The sequence below is a fragment of the Panonychus citri genome, unplaced genomic scaffold (assembly GCF_014898815.1).
Source record: "Panonychus citri isolate SS breed McGregor unplaced genomic scaffold, ASM1489881v1 Contig00001, whole genome shotgun sequence".
NCBI lineage: Eukaryota > Metazoa > Arthropoda > Arachnida > Trombidiformes > Tetranychidae > Panonychus > Panonychus citri.
This window is the reverse complement of record NW_026515406.1, coordinates 321221-336874: the sequence shown is the minus strand read 5'-3', so window position 1 is coordinate 336874 and position 15654 is coordinate 321221. Positions and strand designations below refer to the sequence as shown.

The 15654-nt window shown below is 32.4% G+C and overlaps 3 protein-coding genes across 6 annotated transcripts; 2 read left to right on the top strand and 1 right to left on the bottom strand.

Moving 5' to 3' along the window:
• Nucleotides 1–67: 67 nt before the first annotated feature.
• Nucleotides 68–4982, top strand: LOC128386466 (zinc finger C2HC domain-containing protein 1A-like). 2 transcript variants are annotated; one of them, XM_053345501.1, is made up of 4 exons: nt 68–1172; nt 1339–1433; nt 1672–3072; nt 3415–4982. In XM_053345501.1, exons 1-4 carry the CDS (start codon nt 1160–1162, stop codon nt 3472–3474), a joined length of 1569 nt encoding a protein of 522 aa, XP_053201476.1. In that variant the 5' UTR covers nt 68–1159; the 3' UTR covers nt 3475–4982. The 2 variants fall into 2 exon arrangements, with proteins under 2 accessions (XP_053201476.1, XP_053201483.1); XM_053345508.1 differs by having other exon boundaries at nt 3149–4982.
• Nucleotides 4983–5031: 49 nt separating this feature from the next.
• On the bottom strand, nt 5032–7705 carry LOC128386603 (transmembrane protein 79-like). Of its 2 annotated transcripts, XM_053345673.1 has the most exons (3): nt 7490–7705; nt 7103–7148; nt 5032–6697 (listed from the first exon to the last, which is right to left on the bottom strand). In XM_053345673.1, the coding sequence occupies exon 3, from the start codon at nt 6612–6614 to the stop codon at nt 5961–5963; it is 654 nt and encodes a 217-aa protein (XP_053201648.1). In that variant the 5' UTR covers nt 6615–6697; nt 7103–7148; nt 7490–7705; the 3' UTR covers nt 5032–5960. The 2 variants fall into 2 exon arrangements, with proteins under 2 accessions (XP_053201648.1, XP_053201641.1); XM_053345666.1 differs by lacking the exon at nt 7103–7148.
• Nucleotides 7706–9091: 1386 nt separating this feature from the next.
• LOC128386422 (uncharacterized) lies at nt 9092–15645 on the top strand. 2 transcript variants are annotated; one of them, XM_053345465.1, is made up of 2 exons: nt 9092–11005; nt 14491–15645. In XM_053345465.1, the coding sequence occupies exons 1-2, from the start codon at nt 9278–9280 to the stop codon at nt 15109–15111; spliced, it is 2349 nt and encodes a 782-aa protein (XP_053201440.1). In that variant the 5' UTR covers nt 9092–9277; the 3' UTR covers nt 15112–15645. The 2 variants fall into 2 exon arrangements, with proteins under 2 accessions (XP_053201440.1, XP_053201431.1); XM_053345456.1 differs by having other exon boundaries at nt 14488–15645.
• Nucleotides 15646–15654: the final 9 nt, after the last annotated feature.

Sequence of the window (15654 nt, the reverse complement as noted above, 5' to 3'; positions counted from 1 at the left end):
CTCTAATTCCCTGGCTTTTAATTTTGATTAAGCATTTTAACTAATTAATTAATCATCATTATCATTCATTTTTGATCATCATCTCAATTAACTATCTATCTATTTTAAGCTTTTATTTTCCCTCTCACCGATTGTATTTTCAATCAATTTTAATTACACTTGTGATTTAGTTGATTTGGAATTTTTACAATCAACTAATTAACCTTTAAGTCCTTGAGTTATTTTCACCTTTTTCTAATTATATTTCACCAAAGTTTTCAATTTACAATTTGTTAGCATTTAAACATTATAGCAATTTACAGGAAAACAAACAATCAATAGATTTGATTAATCTTATCATCGATACGAGTTGACTAATTACAACAATTAAGTTAACATAATTTGCATTTTCCTCCCCTTTATTATTTCCAACAGATCTTCAATCAAAATTATCAACAATTGTATTTATTTTATTATAATTTAATCATCTTAATTGTAATTGGTCAAAATGGTAGCAATTAACTAAATCAATAATCCATTTTGATCAAACTGACAGAAGAAGCAAAAAAATCCAATTCACTAAATTTGAATACATTAATTGTTATATGACACATCGAAAGGTTGACAACGAAAAAAAAAATCTTAATTGTAATAATTTATATCTTAATCAATTTGGTTCCATTTAAACAAAAGCAGCTTTAATTTTCTTTAAATCATTTATATAATTAATAGAATCATCTCTTTATAATTAAATCTCACAATTAAACTAATGGAGAGAAATCATTTCTCTCTCTCTCTCTCTTTTTACAACAATCAATGTCTCTTAATTATTCAACGATATTAATAACCAAATTAACCTTTTTCCTTTCACAATTAAATATCAACATAGATGAACCTATGGACCTTTTTTTGGGTTTTCTGGTTTTCTGGTCACGAAAAACTGGTAATTGTTTGGGTTTCGTTTGTTTTGATTAGTAAATTGATCTTCACCATGGAGATAACATCAAGTAAACTTGTTAACAAAATCGACGCAATTTCATCAAGTGAATACGAGCCTTTCCAATAGCCTAGTTAATTGTGTGATTTATTAGATGGCCATGTTGTTAATTATGATTTAATTGTTTGGATTGGAATCATAATTATCTAAAATAATTGGGGTTTCACTTTTTTCCTTGTGTCAATGCAATCATCAGGTAAGAAAATTGTTTCCACTTTTTATCAATGAAATTTGGATGATACATTTTGTATTATTAATCGACAGCTAATCAATTAATTGTTTTCTTTTTTATCTCACAATAACAATCAATCAATCATCTTCCATCCAATTAAATGGCGATTTAACTGTTTCAATTTTCAAAGAACAATTAGAAAATAATAATTCACCTTCCGAGGTTATACCAAGTGAACTAGTTGCTTGCTCCATTTGCAGTAGGAAATTTTTACCCGATAGATTGGTAAGTAGAAATATAGATTTTATATGCTTGTAATTAGTTAATTGTCAGATTTTTTGATTGATAATTAAGTTCATTTCAAAGGTTGATTGGTTTTAATGAGAGAAATTGATCAATCAAACCAATGGAAAAAGAGAATCAAATTTACCGTTACCTTGTTGTTTTGTAGTTGATCTTTGATCGTTTGATGTTTTAATTGTTACAATTGAGTTGATTGTGATTCTTAATTGTTATTAATTAGGTGAAACACGTTGAAATATGTGAGAAGCAGAAACGTAGGAAAAGAAATATTTTCGATTCTTCCAAACAACGAGCTCCGGTCGACGAAAAAGGTGATCTACTTGTTCCAAGTTTATCGAGTTCGATTAAAAATTCAAGTCCATCTAAATCGAAAGGAGGAAAAGGAAATGGTTCAAAGAAGATGATTGAAAGTGACCCAGGTATAGACGATAAGTCAACTTCTAGATCATCGAATTGGCGAGATCAACATGAACAGTTTATCAGGACAATTCGTGAAGCGAGAGGAGTTAAAATGGAACCCGAACCATTAGAAGAAGATGGAAAGAAGAAAATTCCCCCAGGCTATGTGGAGTGTCCATGTTGTTCCCGACGATTTAGTAAAGCGGCCGGTGATCGGCATATTCCATGGTGTAAGGAACAAAAATCTCGAAGCATAAGATCACCAAAGGTTAACAATTTAAATCATCAAAATGGTTCCAAGGGAACAGTTAATAAGGTTAAAGGGATTCGAAAATATCATCCAGAAGGATTGAGTAAAACGGATATTGAGAGTGATTCAAATGGTGGAGATTTAATCATCCAAGGGGTCGGATCATCTCCATCATCATCATCATCAACCACCGGCGAGATTAATAGTAATGGTAAATTGTTTTCTCCGCGAGTCAAGAAAAAAACGATCGCCGGTGGGTCAAGGTATCGATCACCTCCTCGTAAAGATAATCAGAGTAACAGTAGTTTAGTGAACGGTGGTGGAGCCAATGGAATTAATTCTAATTCTAATCATGTTAATCACAATTATTCGAACAGTAATAATACACCAAGTAGAGTGAAGACCCGGTGGAAAGCGGAAGATGGTCAGAGTAAACAACATCCGAAAACGCCGGTGATGAAGTTTAAGGAGAAATTTCCAAATCATGTTCGATCGTCTCTCGATTCGATAACGACCAAATTTCTGGCCAACACTGAAAATCCAGCGGAAATATTGAGAAAACCGGAAAACTTTACTGGCCCAATGATACCGAAAACCGTTCCCGGTGTACGAACCAGAGGTTTATCTCCCATGAGAGGGGAAAATGGTCAGTTATCAATGGAATCTCAGGATTTAATTAGGATGAAAGGAAAAGGAGATTCTGGTGGTTCGTTTGCTGATGAAAGACTTAAATTGTTTGACCGATTAATCTTAAACAATGGTAACGGTGCTGTCGATGAAAATAATCGTAATAGCACCTCAGGTAGCTCAGAATCGGGCTCATCTCGTCCATCCCATGAATCAATTGATTCCTCGTCGGAATTGATTCTTCCTCGTTTCTGTCACCAATGTGGAACCAAATACTCAACACAATCAGCTAAATATTGTCATGAATGTGGATCAAGGAGGTTGGGAAGTGGTGGTCCCTTTTTGGTTAGTTAATTGTTCCTATTTAATTTTCATTGCCACAATTAAAATCTTTCATTTTTCCATCTCTCTCTCTCCATAGTTGCAACATTAGTTACATTGATGATTTCCCTTTCCTTTTTTATTTTCAATTCTTATGTGAATGATTAGTTAATTGTATCAAACCTTTAGAACAATTAGAATAGAAACTAATTCTTAATATCTAAGTTTCTCCTTTCAATCAATCAATCAATTTTTGATTATGTTTGCCCCTTGTTTATTAATTGATTTCTTAATCAAGTCCAATATAAATTTGAAATTGATTCAATGTGGACAATCAAATTATCACCTTTGTAATTGGGTTTTTAGGATCAATTCACTAATTGGCTTAATGGTCAACCAAAGGATGGTTTCTTAAGTACTGGATGACCTTTTGTCTTTGTCTAAATCAGTTGAATTTCAATTTTACTTTAATTGTAATGATTAAACAAAATATTGATCCAATTTACTATTAATAAAAACGTAAAACTGTTAATCAGATTTACACTTTTGTTTTCAACTAAAGTCGTCACGTAGAAATCTAATTCAATAACAGATAAATACGTAGTTAAATCAATCCTGAAATAACAAATTAATTCAGTTTAAATTTCGTTGATTAAACTGACAGGTGAATCTATTATTTAATATCAACGAATTGTCAACATCTTGACGAGGTTATAACTCAATATTGTTGATTTAAAGACTCGAACGTCGATTGTTGAACATATGTCGTTGAGAATGTTGTCCAGCCAGTGGTCAGTGAGACTCTGGTGGGAAGTTAAATGCCTCAGGCTGTTCAAGAGTTTCGTTGAACAGAATTTCTTGTCGGGTTCCATTCCGATCGAGTGAATGAATTTGTCACAGAATCGAGCGAAAAGAGCAAACCAGTTTTCTCTCATCGCAACTCGATGTTGGTCTTGTTAACGCCGGTCAACATTCTGACACCCAAGGTATTGTTTGGGGAAAATTATTGCCAATCATTTCATGAGACACGATTCATTTTGGTCATTTCCGTTTCCATCTTTTACTTTGCACCTTCTAATCAAATCATTTAAACTCTCATCAATTCCACTTCCTGTTTCCCTTTCAAAGACCACCAACCCTTCCGGTTTCATTGAACTATCATATATCAACTAATCATAATTGTTTCGATGATATTTCATAATATCATCGAAAATAAAATGTTCAAAGTTTTAACTTGAAACAAATCTCGAGTTACTTTCGATATATCGAAAAGAGAAATTCTCTTAATCGATAATCGTTTCAATGTTTTCTTTTTTTCTCTAACCTTGTCTTTAGATTTTGAATGTTTATTTTTTTTCTCTTTATTTAATTGTAACAATTAATTAATTTGGTCGAAATTCTTTTTATTTTTTGTGTATTCTATTCTCCAGTTTAACCAATTATCATCATAATGCCTCTTAAAGCGGAGACCAGAAAATTCTCTGATGGATGTGGACGAGTTTCTGGTCGATTAACTCGCTGTATGGAGGCTTTTGCTAAAGATCCCGAATCGGAGGCAAGATGTTTCGATTTCCTGGAAGATATGAGAAAATGTTGTGCCGATTATGGTGCTGTTTCCACCGCGTGTAGGGGATGGTTGGCAGAAAGACGTAAAATTGAAGCTCCACAACTTAATTTAGAAACGGTAGTCAAATCAACTATGATCGACAAATATCAAGATCGTCTCAATTTCTCTCCAGCAGAAGCTTTTGCTGATTCTCCATTTTAAATTGTCTTAATTGTTCAATTACAATCGTTAGTTACATACATTAATTATATCGTTAAACCTCAGAAAACCAATATAATTAAATGCCCGGAATGAAACCTCTTAGGGTTTGATTATATTCCCGGTAAGAAACGCTTTTAATAAAAGTGTAAGAATTAATTTCTTGGAATTGATGTGAGATTAAAACTTATTGAATCAATATAATTAACGCGAAAGTATCATCTCAAAAGGGTTAATCGATGTTTAGATTAATCATTTTATTTTCATCAGTGAATTAGTGTTATGGTAAGACAAACATAATTTTGTTGATACAACTTTTCAATAGAATCGTTTGTTGTAACCTTGACAGTTTTCAATCAATTAGAATTAGTCTAATGATGATAATGATGATGCTTCGGCTGTAGTTAAAGGTACTGGGGAATATTTTCTGATCTTGGTGAGTATTGATGAGATTGAATTTGAAAATTGAGCAATTTTCTTTTTTATTTTATCAACTTCGGGAATTTCCATGTCCACAAACTCGGAGTTAATATAATCATTAACGGTATCCAAGATTCTTTCCAATCTTTCAGCTTCCGGATCCTCGACTGGTGTAATAGTCAAAACAGATTCAATTGCTTGACATAATTCTTGCCAATCAGGAATCGATGATGGTCGTTGGTTGGATTCAATTGAAGCTTCTCCATCGGCAAATTGTTCACTCAATGTTTCATTATTTTCGTCATTTTCCTCCATTATTATCTGGCTCTCCATAGATTTTCACTCGGGATACAAAATTAAGTCACTGGATAAATTTGATGATGAGTTGGAGCCAACTTAAATCCACAATTAAAACATAAAAATTGATTCACAATTGAGTCAATAATCAAATTTAATTGAGTGGTTGATCAACAATGATAATCATTGTTGGTAAGCTACTCATTTAAAGTTAATTTAAAGTAAAGAAAATCTTATTAAGTGGATACAGTAGAGAAAGAGACATGCAATTAGAAGCAGATAGTTGAAAAAAGTGTTAATTGTTGTTGTCTTTGAAGACTCCTAACAAAGGATATCATATTATTGGCGAGTTAATTAGGAGGATATATTGTTGGATTGATGGTTTAGAAAAATAGATTAAATATAAAATGATTATAGTTAAAAAAGAGAATTAGAAGAGAAAGTTAATGAGAGCGTAAGCATTATAAATGGTCGTTAATGTGATTGGAGTCATTCCGCTGAAGAAGCCACAAGTTCGATATTTAGGATAACCAAGCCAGAAAAGAACTCGAGAAATGGCAAAGAGAATATTGAGAAGTGGAATTACTCGGATGAAAATGTCTGGAGCTAAATTGGTGGCAAGAATAAGCTGATTGACAAAGATGAGTAAAAATTGTTCCATCGAATTGGTATGAACTTGTTTCGCTGAAATGACCAAGTTCTCAAATCCCTCAAGTGGATTAACAGCACCGGTTGAAAGTCGACTAAAGACAACCAAAGCTGTCGTAATGACCAACCAGACAACATGAATTGCTTGAAATCGCAGGATGTATTCAAGCCGATTACCCAAAGTCATAAGCGATTGGACGGTTGTTTTTCCATTAAGTTTGATCTTATCGTTCATCACCAGGTAAGCAAGAGAAACTTGTAAGATTATGGAGGCAACTATGCCGATTGTGACAATCGATCCAAAGGTTAAATTTGTGGTTGGATCGATTCGAGATCGAACTGATTTTCGTCCTGAATAGCTTGATGAGGGTGAAGGACTTTTCATCGGAGTAGAAGTAACTGAATCACCTTTACTTTGGTTTCGTGTAACAGCCATGGTTTTAGTTCTTGATATAACTTTGTTTAAGTTTTATAAATATAAGTAGTATATTTGTACTTTCCAACCAAGTGCAATCAAGTCTGGAGAAAATGAAGTTGATGATTAAAGAGACAGAGAAAAGGAAAAGAGGGAGAAAAAACCAGAAACCATCAAGGTAACCAGAAAAAGATTAAATTAGTTATCTTAATTGAGAGAGAGGGACAGACACAAGGAGTGAAAGAGGAAAAAATTACTAATAAAATCTAAAGGAAGATAAGAGGCAAATCAATGGAGTAAAATCTCTTTCAAATGTTTACATGTAATCAACATGAAATATTGTCATCAAATTGAACAATCAGAATCAAAGTTCAATAGACAATAATCTTTAGGGGAAGAAGAGAAAAAGCTGATAAGTCAGCAGAAAATGATATCAATTCTATGAAGGATATTGAACAACAATTAACCTGAAACTGGAAACGTGTAAATTAGAATAACATGCGAATTACCTGAAGAGAAACAAAGTAAATACCAATGAATAAATCAAATGAGACACTAAAATAGTAAATAAAGTGAATTAAATTAAAATGATCACAAGTTTGAAGAGGGAAAGAAAGAAAGTCAAGGCAAAATGGGATAAAGATAGGATAAGGAAAGAGTTTCTGATGATTAACGAAAAAGAATAAAATAAACTCAAAGAGAATTAAAATCTTTCACATAGACAGATGAAAGAGAGGAGAAACTTGTTTAATCAAGTTTCAAATTAACAGAGGAATTCAAATTGAAAGAGTCATCATGATAGAGCAACAAAAATATAAAATCGAAAAGAAACAAAAAAAATAGAATAGAATGAAAGGTAAAAAATGGAGAATAGAAAACAAAATGAAAACACTTACCCAAAGTATTACCTTTCGATAATAATGTGAATCAATGATCACTTGAGAATCAATTGGTGATAAAATAATTACGAAAAAGAAAAAAAAACAAAACTGAATCAACTAATTGTCAAAGTGAAGAGAAAACAAATTGTCAAAAGATTTAACTGTTCACTGTTGCAATGGAGAAAAAGTCGTTAACTTAAATGAAGAGAATTCAAACCCAAGAGAAAATGGCGGTTTGATCTCCGTTGTCATGGTTACAAAATCGAAGACAAGAAGAAGTGAGAAGATTTTTTCTTCTCTCACATTTTATCTTCTCTTTCTCTTCTCTCTTACTCATCTCATTTACTATCTTCTAATTTTCTGTCTACCTTTCAGTCTTCTCGTATCTTCAGATCATCATCATCATCTTTTAGACGCTCCGCCTGTCCCTAAGTCTGGCTCTTTCTCTTCTCTCTCATTTTCTCTCTTCTCTCTCTCTCTTTTCTCTTCTTCTTCTTCTCTGTCTCTCTTTTTCCCTTCTTTACTTGTTTATGTTTTTTTCTCTCTCTTTTTCTCCTTCTCCTTCTCCTTCTTCTCTTTCTTATTCTCTTTCTCTTTCTATCATCTTATTCTTCTCTCCCTTCATCATCATCATCATCTTATCTCTTTCTCCCTTACTCTCCTGTCTGTCTGTAGTTATTATTTTTATCAGACTCACAAGCGTTGGATGAACACAAGTATTTTTTTTTAATTGTCTTGACTATGTTGTTATTTTAATTGTTCTTGTTTATTTAACTGTGTTTTCTTTTTTCTCACTGGATTATCCAGAGGATTTACCTGTGTTCGAATTTGTTTGTATTACCATTGATGTGAAAAAAAAGTGATTAAGGTTTTTACTTCTCTCTCTTTCATTTACTCACTTTTTCTCTATTCTATCTCTATAAGACTATTACTACTCTCTCTCTCTCTTCTCTCTCTCTCTCTATCTGTCTTCTACTCTTTTTCCATTCTGTCTTTATTTTTTCTCTTTCTCCCCATTCTCTATTCTTGTAATTTGTTTCTTTATTCTCTCTTCTCTCTTTCTCTTCATTCAGAGAAAAATGTTTTTTAATTTTTCTCTTATGTGTATTTATTTTTTCTTGTTTCTCTCTTTTCAGGAAAGTGAAGATGAACATCAACAGAAATAGCAACTTTATCAAATTCATCGACAACTTCAACAAAAACCTCATCATCATCACCAACCCATTACTCAGTAACATTGTAGCACATTGAAGTGAACAGAAAACAACAACAACACCAACAATTCACTACTAAATCTGGATTATGATGTTTTCTACTTTTCAGTTTAATTCTTTTCCTCTTTTAATTCTGACCAAGTGATTAACGTTCCATTGAAGCAGGTCAACGGAATGAGAGTTGTGGGCCCATCATTACTCTTATTATTATTGTTATTATCATCAACAACAGCAACAACAACAACAACAACCAGCACCACAACCACTAAATCATCTACCTCATCTCCATCAATTTCACAATTTTTTTCATCAACTACTTCACCATCATCATCACCATCAACTTTTTCATCATCCATGGTTTGGAAACAAATAAATAGGTTACTTTTTAAACAATAGTAACTTGAAATCACAAACTCACACCAACCAGGGGCAACACTTAAGGTAACCCAAGAAAAAAAAACACAACTTGCTGTTGAAAAAAAAGATATTAATCAACACATACAACACACACACACATACAAATCATTAAACCTCTACATTTTCAACATCACTCACTCTACCTCACCTTCATCATCATTATCATCATCTTATGGATCCCAAATCATCGCGCCCAAATCAAAATAATCTCTCACCCAACTCTGCATCAAAGCTTCGTTTGAATAAAGTTCTTAAAAGCTATCGACAATGTGCTCCTGACAGTTTAAATGGACCCAATTTTTACCATCCTATCTGGATAAATGATGATCATCACGATCATGATAAAATTAAATATCCAGCCGAAAAATATTCCAACAATAGTTCATCTATTGTTGCATCACCATATTCAACCTCCTCAAGTCATAATATAAGAGCGCATAGTATTAATTTAACTAACAATAATTATCATAGTAAGGTTATTTATAATAACACCACCACCAAAACTACCACCGCCAACAAAGCCAATAATAATATTAACCTTAGTAATAATAATAATCATCAAAATAATAGTTCAAATCACAGTAATCATACCAAGAATACCTCATTGGAATTGTCAGTGTCGTCGTCATCATCATCATCATTATCATCTAATTTAGTTTCTAAAAATGATTTACATCCTCCCGGTATTCTATCACCAAATAGTGATGATACAATTTCGGATAATGGTAATAAAATCATTGGTGAAAAAGAAAAAGGAGTTAAAGGTGGATCTTATAGCGAATCATCATCATCATCATCATCATCAACATCATCGTCATTAACAACAACACCAACAACTAAAGTAACAACACCAGTCACGAAAACATCAGGTTCATCTTCTTCTTCACCAGGTACATTATCACCAACATCTACACCAACAACTAACACCACCATTTTATCAAATGAAGTTGTACCACCAAATTCAAGGATTCCACAGCCCATTATAGTACCAGCCGATCCAGATAGTTGCCAAAGATCAGAGACAAAATTAGAGGATTTTGAAATTTCGTGTTTTATTGTTGGTGGTGAGGAGCGTCTTTGTTTACCTCAAATTTTAAATACTGTTCTAAAGGGTTTTAGTTACGATCAAGTCAACTCGGTCTGTGATGAGTTAAAAATATTTTGCTCCCGATGTACACCTGAGCAGTTAGAGGTTCTTAAAAAGACAGAGATCATACCTATTACTGCTCCAAGCTGTGGTCTTATAACCAAAACGGATGCGGAAAGACTTTGTGCTGCTTTACTATTTTACGCTAATCGTATTAAAATGTTAATGTTAACCGGATCACCAGTGAACTTGACACCTTTTCCTGGTCCACCGCCCATGATGGGCATGGATTATGATGACCTTTTATTTGATTTGAAAGGTTTACCCATTGGTGGGGGTGATAGTTTGTTAACACTTAAAACCGAGAAACTTGGTACCGGTTTACCTGTTTCTCATAAATGTTTTGGCCAATGTTCAGGTATCCTGTATACAGAATTATATACTGAGCCTACCTCGCGGTGTATTAGATGTTCATCTTGTGGCTTATGGTTAACACCTAAAAGATTTGTTACCCATATTCATGCATCTACAGAAAATCATACCTGCCATTGGGGCTTTGATTCTTATAATTGGAGGTCTTACATTCATTTAGATGATGAATCAAAAGATTATCAGTGTGCAATTAATGTTGATCAACTTGAAGCGGAATTAGAATCATTCAAAGCACGTTTTGATCCAACTGTCAACAACCATAACAAAAATTCTGGTTTTGGCTTATGCAATAGTAACATTAACTCGTCCGCTGCCAATAAAAGGAAACTCAATCAGTCCAATAAAATGCAGACTGAGAAAAAAGATGATTACGATAAACAGGTTAGTTTCATTTTCATCATTACCTTTAAAATCACCTCTAAAATTCATCATTTACTTTCTCTCTCTCTCTCTCGCTCTATTACTTATTTTTTGTCTTCTTTTGTTGTTTTTCATGATGAAGATAATGAATTTGAGTCTCATAAATAAGGGGAAAAATGAGAGAGAATGATGAGTATGACGAAAAAAGAAATCATTACATTAACGAAATAAGTGACACACACACACCACCGCCACCGCCAGCCTTAAGTAACTTGTTGTGCATACACTTATTTATTTTCTTCATACATTGTAGCAATTTCAAGGTCATTATATTATCCCGTTATATTTTAAGCTCACAACTTTCCTCTCTCTCTCTCTCTCCTCCCTCCCTCTCTCTCTCACACACATCCATTCTAATCCATCTTTTCTCATCATCTTGTACTCATTCATTCAACATACATTCTACATTCACGATCAACCAAACAACTGTAGAAATTTTTGTCTTTCACTTTTGTTGTTCCTCTTTTTGTTTCTCATTCAATTCCTTCATTCAATTGTGAATAACAATCGTTAAAAATCAGACTTGATTCTTTATTTTTGTCAATCAAAAGATGAAAAGATAGATAGATAGTTTTTGAAGAGAAAAGATCAATTTTGTTAATCGAAGTGTAAAATAAAGACTCGATCCAAAAATTGATTGTGAAAGAATGGAAATAACAAAAGGCTAAAATCACCTGAGAATCAGAAACTGATTAACTTTGTTTCTTTATTTCTCTCTCTCTCTCTCTCTCTCTCTCTCTCTCTCTCTCTCTCTCTCTCTCTTTGTTTTGCCAATATTTAATTTTCCAAACCGTTAAGCCTTCAAATGGCAATATTATTTATCATTCTAATATATTGCAATTATTAATAACTTTCAACTCTTTTTTTCCTCCGATAGTAATCATTGACTCATCATCATTTGTTGATTAATTTATGAATGTACTTTTATTGAAAAACAAGAGAAACATAAATCAGCAACTGTAGACATACAATGTCAATGTTTTCCCTTGCACACATTGGCATACAATTAAGGTAGACTGATAATTAAATTATCATTATTATTACTATTATTTGTATTATCAAGATTATTATTTACATGGTGATTGTTATTATCATCTTTTTCTTGTTGTTATAAACCCCATGCTATCAGTATACAAGTTGTTTATATCATCATTGATTACCAACAAAAGCTCAGGTTACCTACTCCCTCTTTCTCTCCCTCTCCCTCTCTCTCAGTCGTTTTGTTTTCCTCAATCTTTCTCTTTCTCTTCAATATAATAGCAAGATGATAATATTATCACGAATAAACCATGTGACTGTTGTTGTCGGTATTTGTTATTAGTTATGATCTTGAAAATGCTGATCACACTTAGCATGTTAGAAATGGTCTGTTGATAATAATGATACATAATATAATAATAAATGTAATAATTACTATTCCCTATTTCAACCATTAACTAAATCATATACATGTATACACTTGATAATTTATATTACTTTACGTATTTGCATAATCACAATGACAATTATCATTAACCAATGGTTAACAAACTATATATAAATTTATGATTGTACTGAAAATCAACTAAATTTTATCCTGATCATGAATCTTCTTATCAATGAACTGATAAAGTCTGTATATATATATATATACTCCTTAATGAATGTTGGAATAGGTGTAGATTAGATGATTTTTTCTTAATGTTATTGGTATTATTAGCATTAATTGTTGATGATTTAGATTGTTGTGTGTGTTCAAAATGCTCGTTATACCTCCATGTTGTTGACAGATGTAATAGTCTATTCGTTTTTTTCATGGTGTTGCTTTTACCTAATCAAACTTAGTCTAATTACTTTACGGCTCACTCGTTACACACACACACACATCACAATTAAGGCCTAAGGTAATCATCACTATTCCCAGCATTAGGTGTATTAATTGTAAACTTAATTGTAATACTAGTTGTTACTTGTAAATCTTTTTTTCTTTCCTTCTCTCATCAGAATGAAAAAAAAAACTATTAATAATATTTGCTTGTCAATACTCATCTCCATCTCTCTGTATGTTTAATTTCATCCTGTGTTTTTTTTTACTAGAATTTAAAAATGATTAAATTTTTAAATTAACTCTCATGATAATATTTCCAAGATGTGGGTAAAGTGATATAGCCAATTGAGTTGATGATGTCTCTCTCTCTTTTCTTGCTCTTTTATTTATATACATGATATAATCTACTGAGTCTTCATGATGATATTGATTGAAATTCAGATCGATAAATCCTTGACTATATTACTATAGTTATTAGTAACTTTAATATATTTTTTGATGTTTTCTTTTCCATATAATAACACTGATATTATTATTCAAATTTGTCAATTAGTATCACTCTTGATGATGTATGATTTTTTTTTCACTTCTCCCCCTGTTATTTTGTCTTTTTTCATGGTGCACAGGGTGGTTACTTTGTAGCTCTCTATTATTGCTTATGATATTTATATCTGTCTTTTTACACCCTTCCCCCTGATAGCTTGCTAACCTAACTCTTTGTCTGCATTGCTGCTTTTATTTTGGGCTGTGTGGTTGTGGTGTGTTTGTATGACGTTGCAAAAATAATATATGAAGAGAGAGAGAGAGAGAGATCATGACGACTCTCCTTTTCTTTTCTTAAGAAAATAACTCACTGTGAGTATTACATGTTGATGATGATGTAAAGAAGCACTTCGTGAGTTAGGGTGTGTTGCTCTTCTTTGGCCCTCTTGGAAATTTTTGGCATGTTTCTCTAATTCTTGTTGATTGAAACACGATACTTGATGGCTGGCTCTCTCTCTCTCTCATCATCATTTTTGCACTCTACTTTGTCTTCATTGTGTATTCATCTTCATCTTGATTCTCTTTCCTTTTCCCTTTCATTTTGATTTCTACTTACCTTGCATTTACCTTAATGATGATACTTATATTTTACAAGTAGTATATTTAATATCATTGATACTCATTGAAAAAAAAAATCATATTCAATTATTAATCAAATTATTATCATTAAATCTTACAATTATAAATTGTAATTGTTGTTACAATTTTTTTTAAAAAAAACTTGTTATCAACTTTTTGAATTGCATATTAATCATGATATAATTTTAACGATAATGATTAAAGTTGTTGTTGTTGATGAAAAATAATATATCCTTGGCCTTAATAATAGTAATAGTAAATTAATCAGTTATCATTCATTATGACTGTTTATTATCCTTGTTTGGGATCGATTTTTTTTCTAATTCTAATCAATTCGTCGTTAGCTAATTACTTTGATATATTTTCTGTCTCAATATCTTTCTGTCTGTCTTTTTTTCTTTGATTGTTGGCTGTTTTCGTACGCTGATAACGATTTAATCAATAAATATTACATCAAATTATCATTAACTTGCATTATTATTAACTTTTTTTCTCTTTATTCTCATTTTATCAGCAGACAAGTAATTCAAATGATGACCTGTTACTGGAGCCCTTGAAGAAGATAAAAACTGAAGACATGGCCACTCTGAAACCTTCTCCTCCCTCTGCTGCTTTTTTAACATCACCTTATCCTCCACCTTATCATTTGCCGCCACCACCACCACCACCACCTCCTCCTCCTCCTCCTCCTCCAACTTCTGCTTCTTCTCATTCTCTTCATCATTCTTATCATCATTTTCCTGTTTCCACCAATTGGACTCCGGATCCTTCTGTGTTCAGCTACATGTATCATCATCCCAATTTATTATCCACTGTTGCTACCCCATCATCTTCATCATCAACCTTGTCCGCGTGTACGACTTCAACGACAACAGTAGCAACAGCCAATCACCATAATAACAATAATAACAATAATAATAATCATAATCATCCCTCGCCCAATTTATCATCGCCAGAGAAAAATCGTCAGGGTAAAAATCACCAACACCTCTTTTCTGATTTGGACAAACTTTTAAGGAGAAACAAAGTACACAGTGATCTTAGAGTACAAATTTTCAAAGAAATTGAAAACATAATTGAAGAAGTCCGTTCAACTGGTAATGATGATAATGTTGTTGTTGATACCACGCCAAGTTAATCATCAGCAATCTATCAACAATTTACAACCTCTCTTTCTCTCTCTATCTCTCATACACATTGGAAGCAATTAAATTAACATGCATACACGAAAATTCACAAAGAGAAAAAAAAGATTCCAAGAGTTGATCAGGCTCGCCATATATTCTACCTCCTTATTCTTTTTTTGTTGTTTTCTCTTCTATTAATACATCATCATTTTCTTTTCTTCTTCTTCTTCTTCTTCTTCCTCTTCTCTCGTGATCTTGAACCTTCTTCTTCTCTTATTTTCTTCTTCAAAGATTAAAGTGGCAATCGAACGCATCTCACCTTGTTCATCATCTTCATTTCTCTTCATTATCAACCATTGAACTGTATCTTCATCTTTCTCTCTCTCTCTCTCTTTCTCTTCTCATAAAAAGCATCTTCATCTTCATCTCCAATGCGATTTAACTGTTTCATTTGGATTTTCAAGATAATCTTAACATCTTCTCACCATGGATGATTTTAAATCAATGATTTCCACCTACAAATTTGGAAGATAACAAAAAACAAATCATCTCTA